Source organism: Ictalurus furcatus, chromosome 28 (genome assembly GCF_023375685.1).
Source record: "Ictalurus furcatus strain D&B chromosome 28, Billie_1.0, whole genome shotgun sequence".
In the NCBI taxonomy this organism is placed as follows: domain Eukaryota; kingdom Metazoa; phylum Chordata; class Actinopteri; order Siluriformes; family Ictaluridae; genus Ictalurus; species Ictalurus furcatus.
The window spans coordinates 12096549-12119711 of NC_071282.1; the positions used below are offsets into that span (position 1 = coordinate 12096549).

The window sequence follows — 23163 nt, forward strand, 5'->3', positions numbered from 1 at the left end:
ATTCTCTTTTCTGACCATCCCTTGTTTGAGAAGAAATGGTCTGTTTATTCATTTTGAAGCCAGTGGAATTTGTGCAAAGTTATGTGACGGCTTTTTTCAGCTCGAGGCTGTCCAATGCCAGAATATATCATTGCGGCATCTCGATCAGTAAGAGTAAGTACTATTTTATCTACCATTCAGACATATCAGATTCCTTATCACCACAGTTCTGGTTAAAGTGGACAGGTGTGGGCGAGGGCGGAGGTGAGAGATGCTCCACAGTTGAAAAAAAAATAGGCCCTTGCTGAACTCTTCGCTGTACAATATTCAGTAGGGAAGTGGTAGCTCAGCGGGTAAGACGTTGGACTTCTGATCGGAAGTTTGTGCCAAGCTTTCACTGTTGGGCCAGGCCCTTAACCTTCAACTACTCAGTTGTATAAATGAGATAATTGTAAGTCGCCCTGGATAAGGGCGTCTGCCAAAATGCTGTAATGTAATCCATATTTAGCTCCTAGTTTACAAAGCAACTGTCATGTTTGTTTAGGTTTGACGTGGCCTATTTCGAAAGCTACTGGATATCAAAAAACTTGAAAACGGCATCACCGTTAGTTGCTGTTTCACAAGGAAATACCTCAAGGATCAAATCTCAGCTGGTCTTTAAATTGCACCTATTATGGTTTTTCAAATATGACCTTTCATGTAGTGTGTTACAGAGCCTTTTTGTGAACGTAAAAAACGTCTGCAAAGTTTCAAAAATCAAAACGCACGCCAAACGGAGTTATTGACTCCCAAAAGAAGGAACCGATTCTGAACAGCTGAAACGAATCGTCAGTAATTCCAGACTTACTTCCTGAACTAACCTACGTAGGTTTGTAACAAAAAGCCCCGCCTCTGGGCTTCATCAGCTACTCACGACCAGACGTAGCTGAAAGTCGTTATGGTAGTGGGCGTTTCCTTTTCAACACACGCTGACAGCGGTAGACCAATCACAACAGACATCTGACCAATCAGAGCAGATTGCATGCTCCCTGAAAGGAGGAGTTTAGAATGAATCCTTTAAAACGGATCATTTTAATGAGTCGTTTGTGACACTGGGGGGGAAAAAGTAATGCTGCAGTTTAAATTATGAGCACATTAAAGTGTTTTTTGACCTCGGATGCATGTAACTCTGTTGTATGAGAACTTTAAAACAACATTAGGCACGTTTCAAAACCATAATAGGTGCGCTTTAATAGTGGCCATTGTGCATGAGTGACTATTCATCTCTCTCACACCTCACAGCCTGGATCTGCTCTTTTCTTTTTCTCCATTAACTTTCATCATTACGTCTCTGTAGGGAATACAGGGGGAGATCTGACCTGTAGTCTCAGTGTGTCTATCTATCTCTCTCTGTCTGTCTCGATCGCTCGCTCTGTCTGTCTGGCTCGCTCGCTCTCTCTGTCTGTCTCTCTGTCTCTCTCTCTCACACGCACACACACTCTCTCTCACGCATACACAGAGTTTCAAGTCACCCAGCACATGCAGCCTCTACTGCATCTAGCCACAGATCACTAGAGGCACAGGGTGGCACAAATAAGGCTGTGTATGATTTTCTATAAAACGTAGAAATCGATGCATGAACATCAACATGATGAACATCAGATCAAAGTAACTTTGACGTTCCTCTTCTCAGTGGCTGTGTGTGTTTACTGCTAATGTTTTCTAGGATTATGGATTATTTTTGAATGAAGAGCACATTTTACTCCAATGTAAATGTTCTTTCTCTCTGAGTGGAGCTAATAATCATTTAATTTCACGGGATAGTGTGACAAACAATTGAATTACCGCATACCCAAGGTAAGTTTGGTGCCTCGGAGCTATGATATTATTGATCTCGCCCAAAGACTTTTTTCGGTAAATTCTTGCCCATGATGATCTCATGTTATCTTTAAATAAACCGTTTGATACCGTGCAGGAAGAGTCTGTATTTACAGATTATCATGAAGCCCCTGAGGTGACATAACTAGGTGACTAATTTGTGGCTTCAAAATAATAACTCCATACCTTAATTACTACCAAATATTAATTTGTGGCTATGTCTTTATAAAGGCAAATTAATATTTGGTAGTAATTGAGGTAAGGAGTTATTATTTTGAAGCCGCAAATTAGGTACCATGTGGCAACGACTTGTTCTGTGTTTTTAAATGAGCGCTGTGTGTGTTTTATATCTTGATGGGGGGCCGAATGCCCCCCACAAGGTTAGGAATATATACAGCTTTGACTTTGTAAAAAAGTCGTTTTTTACGTTTTTTACCCCCCCCCCCTTCCCCAAACACACACAAACAGATTGCTGATTTTATTTAAATATGTAAATCAGCCAAAGGTTTGGTTATTGAGATGAAGGCTATGGTTAACATTAATTAGATGCAGTAATAATTTTGTCTATGGAAACTCCTCACAAGGATAGCAAAACAAGTGTGTGTGTTTGTGTGTAAAAGCAGGACACTCAGGCACTGAGGGACAATGTTTTACTGACCATTTGCATCGTTAAATGTTTCAGCAGGGAATGTTAATTGAGCATCGAGTGAAGAGAAGTTACAGAGAAATGTTATTGCCTCTCTCTCTCTCTCTCTCTCTCTCTCTCTCTCTCCCTCTCTCTGTGCGTTTCCGTAGAGGTGTGTGTTTGTGTGTACTGTTGTGTGTGGTGTTGTCCATGTGTTTCTGAAAGACTTATAATCATTTTGTATTGCACTCCTCAGCTCAGCAATGCCAGCATCTTTAAAGCGATTTTGCAGGTTTCTATAAATAAATAAATAAATAAATAAATAAATAAATAAATAGTGTTTTTTATCCCTCCATCTGGGTGATGAAGCATGAGAATTCAAATCTTTGCACCAGATGAGCTTCAGTGAGTCTGTTTTTTTGTTTTGTTTTGTTTTTTCCTCCATCTGGCTCAGTATCAGTGCTGCAGTCCATCACGGACTCCTACTTACTCAAACACGAGCACTGTGGCCTTACTATGAGGCGACAACAACTTTTGCCTCTAATTTTGACAACGTTGTGAGAGTGTTTAAAAAAAAAAAAAAAAATGTTTGTGTCGTCGCATGTTTCTCTTCCTGCTCCCCCACACAGAGCTGCCAGCAAACAGAAAATGCTGAGTCAGCTCGCAGTGATGCAGGCTACCGAGTCGCAACATCACCGCACGTTCACACGTGCAGTGATTTTCTGGCTACATATCGCCAGGTGCTGTACCTACTACCGGTTGCCATAGTAACATGGGTAGCACAACTAGCATTCCACTTTTGTCAACAAATCAGTTTTCTTGCTGCTAAAATGAAACAATCTACAGGGAGAGAGTTTGTATATAAAATTCACCAGTGTATATACACATCATATCCTACGAGATGAAGGGGAAGCAGTGTGTGCTCTTTGCCATTGCAGCCATCTGTCTGAGGCGTGTCCAGGTCCACGAGACAATCCGGACTCGCAGGCAGCATTGAGAGTACCCCCGGCTGGTACATGGTCGGCACGGTTAATAATTAACAGCTAATATTCCAGGTTATTAAATGCATTAATCAGCATACTTGGAATGCCGACGATGTCGGATATGTTTTTCCCTGCATCCTTATATATTTATTTTTTTTTAAAACTCGTCTCTGAATGCAGCCAGAGACATATCATAAACAACAGGCCAACCGCTAGAATAAATTTTTCCTCCATCTTTCTACAGTATCTGACAGGAGACGCCTCACGTGCGCTCTGCTGCCTTCACTGCCATTGGTAGCCAAATGTAATACCCAAAGGCAGTCAAATCACAATTTTAAAGTGGAAAAGAAACTACAATTAATTTACTACTAGGTCTGACACTTTACACTAAAGTAAAGTGTGACACTTTATTTTATTTTTTTTTATTAAACAAGCTATTTTGTCTTGAATGGAAGCTGAAATAGCTTCCAGGCAAAAACACATGCGAGAAATAAAAAGTCGGAGAAAGCTCTGTCCAAAATGTGACCACTCTTCTCTGTTCATTTCCACGCCTTCTCCTTTCATCAGTGTTTTGACACACAGAGAGAGAGAGAGAGAGAGAGAGAGAGAACGAGAGAACAAACAGGCTGGGACTTATTCCAGGCCAGTGAACTCAGAAACTCGAAGTTCCTGGAAAAGTATGACATCACTCTGAAGCTTCTGATTGGCTGCTGCTTGAGGGAAACCCCTGCTATAATTGGGTGGAGCCTGATTGTAGAGACTTGTTGTTCTCTTTTCTTTTTTCTTTTTTTTTCCCATCAGTATTTTCCACTTCCTTGTACCTTTTTAATAGAGTGGAAGAGGGAATTGTTTTTGCTAGTACAATTGTTTGCAATAGAATTATAATTATAGTAGGGCATGCAGCTTATAGCTAGGGAGTAAAAAAAAAAAAAGACATTATTTTATTATTGCATTTAAATAATGGACCTTGTGGTTCTGGAAATCACGAACACTTGCTATCATAGTTGTTGCAATTTTATTCAAATTAAAATGTAGTTATTTTACAATGTTTCAGGTCTACATTTAAAACACAGTGTAAAATTCAGTGTAAAATCTCTGATAAATATGCCTAAATATTTGCCTAATAAGCTGCAAAAAGTAAACAATAGGGTTAGTATTAATGTGAATAATATTAAGAACAATTAATAACAAATTAGATAAACGCTCATTTGGAATGGTTAATCATTAACACATTTAGTTCAGTATTGATGAAAATGAATTACAGATGCTTTGTTACTGTCTTACCTTCTCTCTCTCTCTCTCTCTCTCTCTCTCTCTCTCTCTCTCTCTCTCTCTCTCGCTGTCATATATCAGATGTTTGTGATAGATAAAGCAGACAGCTCCAGCTGTTCCCTCCATGAGTTCACCATTACAGGATCGACCTATGCTCCTGAAGGACAAGTGTATGTACACACACACACACACACACACACACACAAACACCTGCTCATAATAACCTGACCCAGTTATGTTAATAAGGCCCCATTAGATTTGTGCGATATTAATTTTGATATTGATAAACGATTGGATTGTCCAGATTGACTGCCTAAAATAAAAGACAAGAAAGGGAGCATGACTTAGCTCATGTGACATCAGGGGGAAAAGCACTATCCGCCCACTTCTGCATGCGTGAGCTAACAGATGCCCATGATTGGCTAGATTGCCACATGAGAGCACGGCCAATTTTGCTCTCTTGGACTCCCGGTTATGAGTGGCTGTTGCACCATTGGGATTTGAACTTGATCTTTGGACAATAAGGTGAACACTGTCCTGTCGTGCCACTTAAACTTAATACATTTAATTACAAACTGACTGGATGCAGCTGAATTGATGTTAAAATTTTGTACTTCTAGGTTTTAGTGATCTCTAAATTTCTACAGGTTTTTAACACTTTCTCCTTTTCAGTGTTCAGTTTTTTTTTCACCACTTTTATTAAATAAAGTGTCCACTCAGAAGCCCCATGTGGAGTGGGGGCGGGGCTTCTAGGCTGTGTCAGAGTTCAAGGTCTCTTAGCTTATCTCCTGTATTATTACGAGCGCCTACTCTGAATGCGGTGTAATATTGTTTAAATACAATTCGATTGTTATATCGCACAAGCCTAGTCCCATTCATACTTATCTGTTTATCAAGACCAATTTATCAAGAAGTATTTTTGATTGAGCCTTTAACACTGTATTTCTGTCTCTGTGCCTCGTAGGCTGAAAGCTGATAAACCTGTAAAGTGCGGCGAATACGACGGCCTCGTCGAACTGGCCACAATCTGCTCCATGTGTAACGACTCTTCTCTGGACTACAATGAGGTCAGCTGTGTGTGTGTGTGTGTGTGTGTGTGTGTGTGTGTGTGCACCTGACAGTCATGAAGATATAGCTGTCCTTTTTAATTTCATCATCAGCCTGAACAAAATAAATAAATAAATAAATCTCTGCCGTGAGCAAAAAACGTGAGCTACTGCACTGTGCAAAGCAAAGTGACTCCATCCCACATAGTGAAGGTGCTAATATCTATGAACCTCACCCACTCCTAAACTCCCACTCGCTGCATCCGCTGGCCCCTGAGCGCCGTGCCGTACACTTGTTTTGCCTGTTTTTCACCTCCCTGTTGTCATTGTAGCATCAACGTGACCATGTTACGCAACAGTGTGTCTGTTCTGTATAAAAGAGCTATGGACAGTGCAGTTAAGGAGAGACCTAGGAGACCTTTAACAGCACATAGTCAGCTCTTTATAATCTCACTCGATGACAACGGCATCAACAGGGCATCAGAATGCCTCCAGCACCAACACGTGTAGTTCTTCAAGCAGGAAGCTTCTGAAGAAAAACCAGTTCAGGCATTTGATCTTGCCTTGACCTTGACCCTGTTTGGATCAATCCCGAAATGTAATCATTTTATCTACATTTATTAATTTAGCAGACGCTTTTATCCAAAGCGACTTACAAATGAGGGAATACAAGCACAATCTGCTGGTCACGGTGACAATTCCATATAAATCCTGACAGATGCATGGACAGTCGATCATAAAATGTCAGTTATACGACAAATCTAAAACTAGAGACAAGCTATAGAAACAGCTGAAGAAGTAGCTATGTGATTTTAGTCCACTGAGGGTGTGTATAGGTGTCCTCTAACCTGAAGCAGTGTAGTCTATGCATTGGTTCAAATATATAAGTTGTAATAAAATAGTTTTAACTGCACTGCACAATTCTGATATTTATTATATTCCCAAAGCCTCTGGGCCACATCCTGCTACAAATCAGTGGAACATCTTGTCCTTGGTATGAAGGCTGTTTGAGATAATTGTCACTTTGCTGGCAGTCATAATACACCCTGCTCCCATTTCCACTAACCATTTCAGCGTTAGGCAGCGATTTCATCACAACCATTTCCCTTTAACACATCTAATTCAGAAACAGTCCTAAATCATCAACCACTGAGAAGCCTCTAAAGATTACATCATCATCCAGTTCTCTCATCTCGATTTTTCCCATCCTCGAGTTTCGTTTCCATCCAGGATATCTGCTTTCTCATCGACAAGTCGAGATGCGTTTTTTCCCCTCCTGCTTTCTGTGGAAATTTGGCTCGACTTTCTCACTGGCATCCCTCGGGGGGGGGGCCGGAGTGTGTATTTCAAGCATGTATGTGTAAGTGCATACACACCAAACCATGTCCATTCACTGTGTCCCCTACAGGCGAAAGGAGTCTATGAGAAGGTGGGTGAAGCCACAGAAACAGCGCTCACCACCCTGGTCGAGAAGATGAACGTTTTCGGGACCGACCTGTCCAACATCAGCAAAGTGGAGAGGGCAGGAGTCTGCAACGGGGTAAGAACAAAGAGAGTTTAGCTGTCGATAAGGTTGAATTAAAACCGTTATATGGCCCCTGGTGTTGTCTTGAAACTAAAGGAATTTCAAGAGAACTGTGGGTGTTTTGGAAAAAAATTTGTTCCCATGTTTTTCTTCCTCTCATGACTATTCCATATCTCCAGATTATACTGATAAGAAATGAGTCATTCTTTCTCCAGTATTTTAAAATTCTTCCTGGTTAAGGATATGCTAATTGCACCCCCCCCCGAAATAACAATTCTTTAGGGTACTTATTTCATAAATTACTAGATAATTATATATAACCAGTGTAAAACATTTTGTGTATAGTATGTTTTTGTTCGTCAGTCCGAATATCCTGAACACCATGCACTTTTACAGCTCTACAGTGCCATCCTTTGGCTCAGTATGTGACTCATGGGCAGCTTGAATCTACAGAAAAATGCTGCAATCGAAAATAAACCTGTTTTATGCCACTTTCAGTTGGGTAGATTCAGAGTTTAATCACTTTTGCACCGCAGTGGACCCGAGATGCACTTCCAGTTGAGTCGATTCAGAGTTGAATCACTTTCACACTGCAATCGATCTGTGATGCACTTCTATTTGAGTCCGTTCAAAGTTGACTTACTTTCTCACTGCAATTGAACCGCGATTCATTTCCAGTTTGGTTCGAGTCACAGTTGAATCTTTTTCTCACTGCAATCAAACCATGTTAGAGTTTGAAGCAGACAGGGAATACCTTGCCCAGTTCTGGTCTTTACCTAAGGGCAAATGAATTGCACCAATAAGAAAGTTCGCAAGGGTTTGATTCAAACAGACTAAACACCCTTAGGGCACTTTCACACCTTTGAGTGAAATTGATACCACCCCATGGAGGAAAATGCGCTTGGGTTTGATTCAGACTGACTGCATACGTAAAAGCACCCTTAGACACCCTGTTAGGAACACTGGTCCTTATCAGCCTCCGATCCATCCCTTTAATTAAATACACACATTCTGACTCTTTTCTCTCTTGGGGAAACAAGGGAGCACATTCCTGAGGAGGAGTGACTGACCATTAAAGCTGTTGTTTTTTCCACTGTCCCCTCCAAATGAAGGCCAAGTAAATCCCCTGTCCAAAAAAGAAACAAGAAACGTCAAGAAAAAAGCCTGCAGTGTCACCGGCTCCCTGAGGAAAAGCATAATATTTAGACAAGCCGGCTAGTTTATGAAGAGGTTAGCTAAATTCCAAACTCAGTCTGCCGGCTTGGAGACGCACACAGACAGGAGAGAATGGCTTCCCCTTCATCCTGTGTTGTTCTTATAAAGTGCTCTCTTAGTGCACTGAGAGCATGAGATGGATGGTCGCGTTTTAAAAGCATACGTACACCATTCTGACGTCAAAGGAAGGATTAAGTATTCTAAATAAGGTAAGGGTCAAGCAGCTTTACAGTTCCTTGGCCTTTTGGCATGAGGTCATCGTGTGCTCTCATCTGAAACCTGTCGGCAACATGCTAGGTGTGATCGCCTCCTAGTGGTGGAAAACAATATTATAAAAAAAACCATGTTAGTGAAATTATTAAAAGATGTAACATGATCTCAAAATGTGACTCGGGTTTTAACCAAAGTCATGTGCTTTCTCCAGAAAGGACGGGCTGATGTTGGACTTAAGCCACATGCCATGGCGTAAAATATATAAAGTGTGGATATGCTGTTTTTTGTCTACATCATGTCTACAGGTCCTGTAAAAAATCGAAATGTCTGAAATTATGTATTCCAAATTGAACTGTTTAATAAGTATTGAAATGTTTTACAATTACTGTCTTAAAATTTAAACTTTTTAGGCATAGGCCTAGCTTTTAAGGCTATGCCCTTTGCCCTATCAAGCCATAGGTGATCATTTATTACTTTCATACCTTTACACACAGCGTTTTTCACACACAGGTTTTTTCAAGGGTTCATTATATAAATGAATGGTTCTTAGCTTCCAAAAATGGCCTACTTGGATAGAAAAACTAGTTGTTTAAGGGTTCTACCCTGAACATTTAGAGGTTCCCTCAGAGGTACAACCAAAAAACCCTTAGGGGTTTAAAATGTTTTCCATATATTTTCCATTTTAATTTTGTGTGTGTGTGTGAGGGTGTTTTTAAAAAAATTTTTTTGGTGTTTTTATGGCTATACAATAAACATACTGTACTTACTAGTAATATTTCCTCATTTGAAATTATTTTAAAGTATACCCTCATTGCATATTTGGTCTTCAGTTACATTTTAATTGAAATCAAACTGTAAAAAAAAAAAAAAAAAGTTTATACTAACTTTTAACGTTAGTATTCTGTTTAACTTAAGGATAGCTTCAGATTCTCCCCCTAGTGTCTATTCGACCTGAGCATGCTAATTTTGGGGCAGTGGTTAAGGCTCTGGGTTACTGATCGGAAGGTCGGGGGTTTGAGCCCCAGCACTGAAAAGCTGCCACTGTTGGGCCCTTGAGCAAGGGCCTTAACCCTCTCTGCTCCAGGGGCGCTGTATCATGGCTGACCCTGCGCTCTGACCCCAACTTCCTCACATTCTGGGGTATGTGAAGAAAAGAATGTCACTGTGCGTATGTATATATGATCAATAAAGACTCATTATCATTATCAAACATCTGGGTAGAAACAGTTCGGTTACTGTGTTTGGATCAAATAGAGTCAGAATAAAGTCAGCCCAGTTAAATATTTACCAACAATGCCAGCTTTAGCAGTCAGTAACCTCAGGTCAGATGTACTTTTAAATAGCAAGAAGTTCTTAATAATAGAATGACTAAAATATATATTGTGAAGCATTTTAAATGATCAATGATTTCAATGATTTATATACCAAATGATTTAAATATGAAAGAGTTTTCAGCGCATCTTCGATACTCAGTCGATTAAATAGTTTTAACTACTTAAGCTACTTGATGTACAATGTGGGGGTGCTAATAGTAAATGCCATTAAACTGAACTCAACTTCACTCGCTGCTCTTACTGAAAGACTCCAATAAGTGACTAAGCAATCTAAGAAAAACCCCTGTGTTAATCAGATTACTCGAGTGCATGTAAACAGGTTGATGGAATTAGGTCCAGCATTTGATTTATTTATTGATTGCAGTTATTAGAATATTTTGCATATGTTGATACCAGCAGGCAAGCATTACATCTAGTTAAAGCTAAGTAGATTTAATAAGACTCCTGCAGCATGATCTCGAGCCAGCTCTTTTCATCTCTCTCTCTCTGTGTGTGTGTGTGTGTGTGTGTGTGTGTGTGTGTGTGTGTGTGTGTGTGTGCACCAAAACCTCAGCACCTGGGCTTGACAGGTGGCCACAAACAAGCTCATTCGCACACCACCCCAGAGAACAGCTGAGAATGACAGCAGCATCATACACTCATATAAAGACACACACACACACACACACACACACACACACACACACACACAGCTGACTGTTCTTTTAACTTTCAACTCTTTTGACTTGCTCAGGTAATCAGGAAGCTGATGAAGAAGGACTTCACCCTGGAGTTTTCTCGCGACAGGAAATCCATGTCTGTGTACTGCACATCCATTAAGACCAGCTCCCAGAGCAAGATGTTTGTTAAGGTACAAACCCTCCATGACTACAAACCAGCTGGTCCGCGTCACTAACACGACACGAATAATAAATATATACTCATTTCTGTCATGATTGTTTACTGCATTCAGTGTTCGCTCCGTTGTCAGGAGATCAATAGTTTGAATCCCGGTGATGCTGTAGCCATTTGTGGCCGGGAGAGCTAAATTGTCCATGTTTACGGGTGGGAGGGATGGTACACACTCTCTCCCCTGTCACTTACAGTGACGCTAGCCAGTCGCCGGTATCTGTGAACTCCTGTATGCTGAAGAGGGTGGATAGTGTGTGTGTGTGTGTGTGTGTGTGTGTGTGTGTGTGTGTGTGTTTCTTGGACTTTGTTACACTGCCCTGTGATGCAGCATGAGCAGCAGTTTAAAAAAAAAAAAAAAAACGGTTGGCTGGCTTCCTGTGTCTTGGAGGAAGCACATGTTTGTGTGATGGAGGAGATCTGGCCAGTGGGCGGCCAAACTGGGGAGAAAATGGGAGGAAATGTTGATGAATAAATGAACGAACAAATAAAGAAAGAACGTCCTGACTTTCCTGCAGTATTAAAAATGTGTCTATAAAAATGTTTAGCTTTAAAATTTTCTAAATTCATACACACAGCATTGTATTGTACAATAAACATTACACACAATAATTTTCCATTCTTTCCAGTAGTCCTAAAAAAAACATTCTCTATAAAGGATATTAACAAGGAATATTATAAATAAATACAAATCATAAATAAAATAAATAGAAATAAAAATATAAATAAAATACATTTCTAAATATATATATATATATATATATATATTTATATATATATATATATATATATATATTTTTTTTTATGTATTTGCTCTCGGCCCCCATGAATTCTGTTAACTTAATCCATTCCCTCTTTAACTGGGGTATAAAGAAATGTCATCCATTACCATGTGGAAAAAATAAAGAACTTTCAACACAACATGGACAGGTTGTAGTTGACCTGCATAAATAAATGAGATTACCCTATTTTCAGAATTGTAAGGTGTCGGTTTACCCTCTAGTGTGCACCATGATCTTGATGTTTGTTACAGTTTTGTCTTACAATCCCATTTATTAGTGTATTTACAGTAGGGTAGATGTCGTACTCCAGCAGTTACAAAATAATGGGACTAATAGAGCACTGGCGGTTTCATAGTTGTGCATGAAATTAAATATTTTACAAAACATTTAATACGATGCATAGTCTCGAGTGAATGTGCCTTATAACTCGTGCGAAGGCATTTCATGCTCTCTTCCTCACGCACATTTGCACTTCCTTCTTATCTTCTCATGTCTCGTTTTGTCTGCATCTTTTCTATCTGGTAGGGAGCGCCGGAGAGCGTGATTGAGCGGTGTACACATGTACGAGTGGGCACGAGGAAGGTGGAGCTGACTATGTCTGTGAAGGAAGAGCTGCTGGGGACGATCAGAGAGTGGGGCATGGGCAAGGACACACTGCGCTGTCTGGCACTGGCCACACGGGACACACCCCTTCGCAGGGAGCAGATGGATCTGGAGAACTCGGCCAAGTTTGCCGAGTATGAGGTCAGGGAAAGGGAAAGTGTGTTTGTAAATGTGTGTGTGTGGACTTGTAAGCGTGTTTTCCCGCTATTTCACAACAGAGCCTTTCATTTATTTTTAATTTTTTTTTTGATAGAGTGTGCAAAATTTTACAAGACGCATGATTTAGATCTTATTTCAAACATCTTATGATTGCAGTATTTTAGAAAAAAAGTGGCAGTAGTTCTGGCTAATTTTTTTTAGCGTTTTGTTTAAAAACAAATTGCAGAATAGACCCGTGTTGTTGTTTTTTTCTGTAAGGCAGTTCATAAGACTTACAGATATTCAACAGAAGTGTATCAGTGCTCGATTTAGAGTTTTTTTCCATGTATGATTTTTTTAGTCGGACCTAACCTTCGTGGGTTGCGTGGGCATGTTGGACCCACCTAGGAAGGAGGTGATCGGCTCAGTGAAGCTGTGCGGTGAGGCAGGCATCCGCGTCATCATGATCACTGGGGACAACAAGGGTACGGCTGTGGCCATCTGCAGGCGCATCGGGATCTTCTTGGAGGACGAGGACGTGGAGGGCAAGGCGTACACGGGTCGGGAGTTTGACGACCTCTCTCTGGAGGCACAGCGAGAGGCGGTGAAACGTGCGCGCTGCTTCGCTCGCGTCGAACCCGCACACAAGTCCAAGATCGTGGCCTTCCTGCAGTCCTTTGATGAGATTACAGCCATGGTGAGCACGAGAGAGAGTCTGATTTCACGTGTATTCAGGGCTGTCAGGATTATTACATAATTGACTGACCGCGAATATTTGAGCCGACAGCGATCATCCGAATTCAGTTACAGTGAATTAGCCGAGCTTTCAACAGTTGGATGAAGCACTAAATAACTGATCTGTCAGATTTGCTCTGGGTTTGATTATTTAATAAATAGATCATCGGGATTAAAATGCTTGGATGAAAACAAAATGATGTAGGGGTTTTAAGGAAAGCCAGAGATTAAAAAAAAAGAAAAAAAAAAGGTATTTAAAATAAATATATTAAAAATATTTAAAGTTTGACAAATACATCTTTGGTAACTAACAGTGAGCGACAAGACAAAAAAAATCATGATTGTTAAATATGATTCAGTAATACAGTAATTCTGCATTAAAAATAAGCTGTTATAAATAACAACAAAATAAAATTTTGTTTATTTAAGTAATGTGCATAAATATTGGAGGAAATGTTACAGATTAAGTACAGAATTTTAACATCAGCTGCATCAGCATATAAAAATTATGTATTTTTTGATTTGAATAAAATATCGCAGTATCCCCGATATCTCAGAAAGCATATTTTAACATCATTTGTCATGATATCAAGACTGTATCATCATGTCACCCAGCCGTATTACAATGACCCTAATTATGTTAAAGAGTAGCTGTTGGAATAAACAACATGGCTTTAGGCCTAGCTAGCTTTAGGCCAAGCACAACATCACAGCTTTGGTTACACTTTATTTTCAAACCCAGTGAATGAGTCTAATAATTTGAAAAGGAAATTATTCCAATTTGCGATATCCGCTAACTCGCCCAGTCCCAGCTGTAGTTCCTTTTCCCGTGACGGTTCCACAGACTTTTCTGTTATTTGGTGTTTAACTATCAACGTGATGGTGCCAGATGCTTCATGGTAGATGTTGACCGATTGTGGATTTTACCAATACCAGTAACAGTAAGTTGCGCAGTACCTGCCAATAACCGATTAATCAACTGATTGTTTTTAAAATTGATACTGAATGAAAACATAACACTCAAAGTAAAATATTACTGAACTTTATTACTGAAAATAAACTACTGACTGTACCGTGAAAATGTACTGTACTTATTTAAAATGAAAAATATAATTATGAATGTATATTAACTATTAATAAATATTAAAATAAATAAAATATATACATCCCAACTGAACTAAAAAGTAACACACTCCAACTAACAAATAAAAATAGAGACATCCAAAATTAATTTTAAAAACACTTCAAATAACACAACAAAATTTGTCATCGGTAGTTTTTATTCGCCTCTAGATGCCGCTCTCGTACTGTATGACACAGACCTCCTCAGCCTCTCCCGCAACGGTCACAACCGGGAAAAACTATCGGTGTGGATTTTTGCCGATTCGTCAAAATCGATCAATCGCTCGACCTCTACTTCACAGTAATAGACATTGTGGGGTGTTTTGTAGTTAAAGTATTGTTGCCTTTTATTAGATGTAAATATTAGACATATACTGGAATATTGGCATAAAACTGACAGTTAAATCATTGTGACGGTCATCAGCTAAAATCTCATGATTGTGACAGTTGTGTTGCTGCATCATATTTTATCCCAGTGACAAAACTGTATTCAATCTAGCAGACGTGGTTAAAAAAGAAAAAGAAATATTCTTGGACTTGGACTTCTCCTTCATGCAACCTGGGCATTTTACACTCCTAGATATAAATGCCAGCTAAGAAATATTTTCTGTAATTACACCCAAATTGACTAAAATACAACGTCACAAAGGCTTGTTTATCCCAACATGCCTCACTGATTTCTGTTCCCAGCATTGCTCAGGGCCTACAGTTCTCACCTGGATTTATCTCACAGATAAGGACAAAGAACATGAAAATTCTAATATTGTGGTGGCCAGCTAACTTGCTATGGGGAAATGGCTTAAAAAACAAGCTTAACTTACGTAAGGGTTGTTGTAGGTTAAGGCATACTGTAGCAGGTAAACACATCTCAGTGGAAATCTGTCTAATCAGGGTTTGATCATATCTGCATATTGGAAATGTTATAATCCACTACCCAGCTGTTAACCCATTATTAATCTCCACTTCCTGACTCGCTCCATCTCTCTCAGACCGGCGATGGTGTGAACGACGCCCCCGCTCTTAAGAAGGCCGAAATTGGCATCGCCATGGGCTCAGGCACGGCCGTGGCCAAATCCGCCTCCGAAATGGTGCTCTCAGACGACAACTTCTCCACCATAGTGGCTGCTGTGGAGGAGGGCCGAGCCATCTACAACAACATGAAGCAGTTCATCCGATACCTCATCTCCTCGAACGTGGGAGAGGTCGTCTGGTGAGTCAAAATATAGTCTATATGAAAGGCCCTGACCACTTCACACCACCCAAGACAAACACTGTTGCATTTGTGATCCAGACTGAGCTGGAGCTGAATCATAATTCCATGGGTTGCATAACTGTTTACAGCCAGAGACATTTTCCGGTGTAAAAAACCCAAACGATTGTAGTGCACTTTTATTTTATTAATATAATCCAACTGTTCAAGATTTAAAGGAGTCATGTGATGCTTTTTAAACGGTTTTAAGTGAATTTTTTTTTTTATTGGGTGTAATAGAATAGGTTAGCATGCTTTAATGTTCAAAAAACATGTTATTGTTCACATACTGTACATTATTGCAGTACCTCTAATCCCAGGCTGCCTGAAACGCTCCGATTGAATTCTGGTTACTCCAAAGCCCCTCCTTCCAGAAAGTCCAGAGTGTTCTGATTGGCTAGCTGACCCATTGCGTTGTGATTGGCCAATATCATCAAGTGTGTGTCGGAAATGTAACACCCCTTACCATAACGGCGAGCTTCAGCTTCCAAGGCTTCTAAAGCAATTCTAAGCCTCTAAGCAACACCGTTAACAATGTCGTCGGTTTTACCGTATCAGTCCGAGCTCGAGTCAGATTCAGAAAATGCGCACGATCAAGCAGATCAATCGGAACCAGGTTTGCAAGCACGACTTGAGCATGTTTCACAGTAGTAAGTTTTTATTTTGTAACTCTCTTACCTTTCAGAGACGATGTTATAATGGTTTATTTTGTCTCACTGAAACAAGTTTATGTCCTGAACTTAATGCGCTTGATCACTTGTGAAGATCGTAAGAACAACAAACAATATGCGTTACTCTGCACGTTTATAGGTAAAAAGTCCCAAAAGCTGAATTTCAAAACTACTTCAACAATAACTTTAGCTAGCATGTTAGCAGAGGTCTACAACTGGGCCCTGGGCCACAACACAAAATGCCACATTTAACAGTCAATAGCAGTTACCTTATAAAATAAACACGTACAGGCTGATTCAGAAGCGCGAGATTATCCGAGCAAAGTGGGAATCGCCCCATTTTCCAGGAGTAGCCTTCGTGTATAGCTCGCGTTGTACCCTCCCAGGTTCAGGAAGCTGTCTTTGCACTGTGCACAAGCAAACTTTTGGGTTGAACTGCTCAGGAACAGCGTTATAAATAAATGTTAACCACCGATTCCTAATACTGTCCGTTTTCAGAAGACCAATCAAAGGGTTTTTGCTTTCGCATCGAAAACACGCAGCGTTTCCACGACATACCGCCAACACAATTCACTGAAGCCTCGCCTTTCTTCACGCGCTGCCTTTGGGCGGGATTATGCTAATTTTTCAAATTGTGACACAATTTTGCGGAAGTACTATCTGGACTTCGATCGAGGCATTTTAGGCAGGTCTGGAGCAGTGTTGTCTGTTAGATAGAATAAATCCCTTTGTTCGACACAATAGCTTTGCAACTTTGCAGATATTATACATGCACAAACCGATACATTACACTCTAAAGGAAAAGGAAACCATTAAAAAGCATCATATACCTTTAATACATTAAGCAATCATGCACCATTGTGTTTATTCACTGGAGACGATAGAGCTTTTATCCCACCCACAGAAACACACGCCAGTTTCCCTGAGGTACGATGTACTTTCAATAAAAAAAAACTTTTTAAATCATACAAATTATTAGTATTTATTTTACATTTTATTTATTGATTTATTGACAGTGATTATTGCATAATTTAATTTGTGTTTAGTTAGACTTTACATAGCATTAGTTGGCATTTACATTTTGGCTCTTACAAGCTCTCCTCAAAAACGTGCACACACACAAACGACAACAATACAATACTGAAACTATAGACCACACGAGCTACTTATTACCTGCTAGTGTGAATTTAATAAGCCTAAATCATATTTGTGTATTTTGTAAGTCAAAAAGCTGAACTTTATACATTAAATACAGTAAATCTAGTATATATCCATTGTGCTCATTTTTATACATTTGGAGAGAATATATTAGACTTGTATATGTGTAGAAATCTGCATATACTTATTCATACACAGTCTGATTTGTGTGCACACTTTTTTTTTCCACTAACATTCACCTTCACTCTGTTGTCTTTTTTTCCCTTCCAGCATCTTCCTGACTGCCATCCTGGGTCTTCCTGAGGCTCTGATCCCCGTGCAGCTGCTGTGGGTGAATCTAGTAACAGACGGTCTGCCTGCCACAGCGCTGGGCTTCAACCCCCCTGACCTGGACATCATGGTGAAGCCTCCTCGCAACCCCAAAGAGTCACTAATCTCCGGCTGGCTTTTCTTCAGATACCTCGCCATCGGAGGTGAGATGAGCTGTTGTGTACATTGTTCTTACAGACTAATACGCTCATGTGTAAAAAGATAATTGGATTGTTATGTTGTACAAGCCTGTGAAGTGACATGGTGGTTACTGTTTCATAAGGTGTGGCCACAAATGATTATAGTAAGCCTGTGAGTGAGACGGAGAAATCCGTTGGACTGCTATGCATCATGAAACACGCATAAAGACATGCCTGAGTCACAGGTTTCCAATCCTGGTCCTGGAATACCTTCTGTCCTGCACATTTTCACTCGCATTCTTCCAGCTCAAACATGCTCAGTTTTACTCAGGGAAAACACTAAAATGTATAGGTGTATTCAAGGACCAGTGTTAGGAACCTGTGCTTTTAGCAAATTCTCAACATGAGTAGACTTTAGTAGACCAAATATTTAACTGGTACGATATGTATGTCTGTATGACATTCCCAAAACGTATTCATGTGTGGGTTCAGGTTATACAGCATAATGATTCATGGCCACTTAGTTTGTGGCTTTGAAATATGAACTTATGTAAAGAATAAAAACACATCGGCATGATAGGAAAATGCAGTAGGACCCCCGTATCCTTATACCGTATTGGGGCAGTGGTGGCTTGGCGGTTAAGGCTCTGGGTTACTGATCGGAAGATCGGGGGTTCAAGCCCTGGCGCTGCCGAGCGAGCAAGGCCCTTAATCCTCTCTGCTCCAGGGGCGCTGTATCATGGCTGACCCTGCACTCTGACCCCAACTTCCTCACACATGCTCGGGTATGCGAAGAAAAGAATTTCACTGTGCTGTATATGTGATCAATAAAGACTCATTATTATCCACAAGGGATATGCTCCAAGCCCCCCAGCGGATGCCTGAAATTGTGAATAACACTGTATACTGTACTGTACATACCTATGATGGTTTCATTTATAAATTAGGCACAATAAGACATTAACAGCAATAACTAATAATAAAATAGAACAACTGTAAAATATTTATAGTTCTGTACTCATCCTTCTTCTACGCTGGACAAAGGGACGATAAACGTCCTGGGCAGGTCCGCACAAGATGTCATCACGTTACTCAGAACGGCACACAAATTAAATAATGAATGTTGACCGTATTTCTGGAATTTTTTATTTAACTGCGATAACTTAAACAGCAGATACCGGGGTTTTACTGTAATCCACAGCAGATGCTGTTGTGTTTTATTCTTTCCTATAACAGCATCCTGAAGTGTTTTAGTGCTTTTATACCACAGTGATTACAAAGTAAATTCATTAAAGAATGTCACATTGTGACTTAAATCATTTATAGTTACTTTTAACGTTGTAGAGTTTCCACGAGACAAGTTAATCTAATTAGTCCTGTTTTATTAAGTGGCATTACAAAAGCGCGCGCTAACATGGACATTTTGTTCGTCTGATGAATGAGAGTTGCCCCTGTGTTTCATCACTTTCCTGTTGGTTTCTTGTTCAGGGTATGTGGGACTGGGAACAGTTAGTGCTGCCACCTGGTGGTACCTGTATGATGAGCATGGCCCACAGGTGTCTTTCCACCAGCTGGTGAGTTCATTTGATAAACTTTAATTAAATACATTGTTAAACAAAATAGCTCATTGAGAGCAAACTCATCATCATGATTGACCATTCAAATAATCATACCAGTTCAGTTTAGTGAGTTAATTCAGTTCCATTTAGTCATTATATTTTAGTTGTCTTTTATTAGATCAGTTTATAGTTGTTTAGTATAGTGTGGTAAACTCGAGTCTCTAGTAGTTTCTGGTCTAGAGAAAAGATTGACCCAGGACTTGTGTGGAACATCACACTGATATCTCAGTTATCATTATGAAGCCTTACATCACCGCTCCTGTGGTGTGTGTTTCTGTGCAGCGTCACTTCATGCAGTGTACTGAGGATAATCCCATGTTCGAGGGCATCAACTGTGAAGTGTTTGAGTCCCGCTATCCCACCACCATGGCCCTCTCTGTGCTCGTCACTATAGAGATGTTTAACGCACTGAACAGGTGGGGAATATTGCCATAGACCTAACTAAGGAAACCGTTTAACCTGTGGTACAGCGAATTAAAGCTAAACTGCCATTGTTATTCAATTACCTTTATTAAAATATTTATTTAGAGATACAACAGACTAGTTTATGTGTATGCCTCCTTTCAGTCTTTCAGAAAACCAGTCTCTGCTGAGGATGCCTCCATGGGTTAATATCTGGCTTTTGGGAGCCATCTTACTCTCACTGTCTCTCCATTTTCTCATATTGTATGTGGAGCCGCTACCAGTAAGTGTACAGTGCAGATACGCACTTGTTCTGTCAGCCTGTCTTTCTTTCATTTAAAGAGACATACATTGAGGTAGAACTACACCAGACTATTGGTCTTGTTCTAATTCATTCTGCCTTTTCCCTATCTGTCCTCCTCCTCCTCTCTTCCAGCTGATATTTCAGGTCACTCCTCTCTGCTTCTCCCAGTGGCTCGTCGTCCTCAAGATCTCCTTCCCGGTCATCCTCTTGGACGAGGCGCTCAAGTACATCTCCCGACACCATTTAGAAGGTGCCTTACATTTGCACGGACATTGTGTAATCTTCTGGCAATCCATTTATGGTCATTTTACTGGATAACGAGAAGCTTAGATTAGATCATGCAATAACACCAAGCTTAGATAAGATTAATTTATGTATATATGTGTGTGTGTATGTGTGTGTGTGTGTGTGTGTGTGTATATATATATATATATATATATATATATATATATATATATATATATATATATATATATATATATATATATATATATATATATATGTGTGTGTATGTGTGTGTGTGTGTGCAATTTAAATATTTTTAAGACCCCCTGCAATTACACCACTGACCACTAGGGGTCCGTGGTCCCGACCCCCCCCCCCCCCCCAACGTTGAGAAACATTGCACTAGACAGTTGTGTAAGTGTATAATGCGTCATTTGGGACACAACTTTAGTATTTACACTCCGAAGCGTGTTTTTGGAACAGAAGTAATGTAATGAGTAAATGTACCGTATACAGACCAACTAATCGATAATCAGATTCGTTGACAACGATTTCCATAATCGATTTTTATTGATTTTATTGATTAGTAGTTTGGAAGTCTTTGCTGTAGATGAATCTTTTAAATGAAACATCTCTTTGGCATGGGCTTGTTATAGAGGCATATTGAGACACATCACAATGCCATTGCCTCCCATGGCATTATTAACTTATAAGATGTCTCTACTGTATACTGCGCATATGTTTGGGATGTTTTTCTTTCATAATTGCGGCTGAGCTTGACATTTTCTGAAGACGAGAGCACAAATGAATGAAACCGTGGCAATTAATTAACTCAAGAAGCAACAAATTAGGAGGACTAATGAAGTGAAGTGTGTGTTATGATTTCGTGACCATATTAAATGAAAATGTCATAGTAAATTTAATTATGCACAAGTTTCACTACATTGTGCACACAAAAAATATTTTAATGTGAATCTCCGTGATTCAGGAGCATTCTTATTATTCACTGGTTGACTTGCTGATAATCGGGTCGATTTTGGCAGGTGACCAAAGTCAAAATAGCGATTTAGAAAGTAATCCACCTCATTCATGTTTATTACCCCTGCTATTCTACTTCACATGAGCCTTCTCAATCACGTTCTCTGAATGTGTCTGAGAAAGCCCAGAAAATCTAGATCTTCAAATGAAATACAACATAAAACAAAGGCAACCTGAGTAAACACACAATACAGTATTTTTTTTGATTGGTTTTTTTTTGAGGCAAAAAAAGTTATCCAACACCCATCACCCATGTAAAAAACTAATTGTGTAAAGGGTTGTGCCATCTTTAGCAGCTATAACTGCAACCAAACGTTTCCGATAACTGGAGATCAGTCTTTCACTTACTTCTAGGACTAGGATTTACTCCTCTGCTTTGGATCATTGTCTTGCTGCATCATCCAGTTGCGCTTGAGTTTCAACTTACAGACTGAAGACCAGACATTCTTCTTTAGGATTTTCTGGTAGAGAGCAGAATTCATGTTTCCCTCAATTATTGCAAGTTGCCCAGGCCCTGAAGCAGCAGAGCATCCCCACACCACACTTCCACCACCATGCTTGACTGTATGTATGATGTTCTTTTTGTGGAATTGTGTGTTTGGTTTACGCCAGATGTAACAGGACCCCGTCTTCCAAACAGTTCCACTTTCAACTCCTCAATCCACAGATCATTCTCCCAAAAGGTTTGAGGATCAAGGTGTGTTTTGTCAAAATTCAGAGGAGCCTTAATGTTGTTCTGGGTTAGCAGTGGTTTTCACCTCAACACTCTTTCATGGATGCTGTTTTTGCCAGTGTCTTTTGCCAGATAGTCATGAACAGTGACCTTTATTGATGCAAGAGACGCCTGTAGTTTCTTCGATGTTGTCCTTAACTCTTTTTTGACTTCCTGGATGAGTAGTTGCTGTGCTCTTGGAGGAATTTTGGAAGGTCGCCCACTTCTGGGAAGGGTCACTACTGTGCCGAGTTTTTCCATTTGGAGATAATGGCTCTCACTGTGGTTCTTTGGAGTCCCAGAGCTTTTGAAATAGCTTTTGTAACTCTTCTCAGACTGATTTATTTCACCTTCTTCCTCAACATTTCTGGAATTTCTTTCAATTTTGTAGTGTGTTACTGGGTAAGACCTTTTAACCAACATCATGCTGTTGAAAAAGTTCTATTTAAGTGTTTATTTGATTGAACAGGGTTTGCAGTTTCATAGATTTGGGGAATTAGTAACTATGGGGGCAAATACATTTTCCACACAGGCCCAGTTGTGATTGGATAACTTTTTTTGCATCAATAAATAATATTATCATTTAAAAACTGTATTTTGTGTTTACACATATACATGTATACACTACCGGTCAAAAGTTTAGACACACACATTCTTTATTTTTATTTTTTCCACATTTTATAATAATAATAAAAACATAAAAACTCTGGAATAATTCCAGATTGAATAAAATTCAAAATTCATTTAGTATCTTCAAAGTAGACACACTTTTCGCCTAGAAATTCCAGAAATGTATTCTTGGCATTTTCTCAGCCAGTTTCATGAGGAATTCCCCTGAGATGCTTTTTAAACAGTATTAAAGGAGTTCCCACCCACGCTGCACACTTACTGGCTGCTTTTCAGAATATTTCGCTCCGAGTCGTCCGTTTTCAAAAAAAAAAATATTGTAAATAAAATGTTAGTTTTCTAATGAAAGAAATGAATACGTTGGCACAGTTATATTATTTTATACACCCATT

General features: G+C 39.7%; 1 protein-coding gene across 1 annotated transcript in view; it reads left to right on the forward strand.

The window, feature by feature from the left end:
- Positions 1-23163, forward strand: part of atp2a3 (ATPase sarcoplasmic/endoplasmic reticulum Ca2+ transporting 3) — an 89398-nt gene that overhangs the window by 61765 nt on the left and 4470 nt on the right. Inside the window, exons 9-20 of the mRNA XM_053618743.1 lie at positions 4798-4886; positions 5681-5783; positions 7171-7302; positions 10783-10899; positions 12245-12463; positions 12822-13157; positions 15307-15527; positions 17666-17868; positions 19333-19418; positions 19746-19879; positions 20031-20148; positions 20302-20419. Of these exons, the coding sequence (XP_053474718.1) occupies positions 4798-4886; positions 5681-5783; positions 7171-7302; positions 10783-10899; positions 12245-12463; positions 12822-13157; positions 15307-15527; positions 17666-17868; positions 19333-19418; positions 19746-19879; positions 20031-20148; positions 20302-20419 (1876 nt within the window). The remainder of the gene's footprint in view (positions 1-4797; positions 4887-5680; positions 5784-7170; positions 7303-10782; positions 10900-12244; positions 12464-12821; positions 13158-15306; positions 15528-17665; positions 17869-19332; positions 19419-19745; positions 19880-20030; positions 20149-20301; positions 20420-23163) is intronic.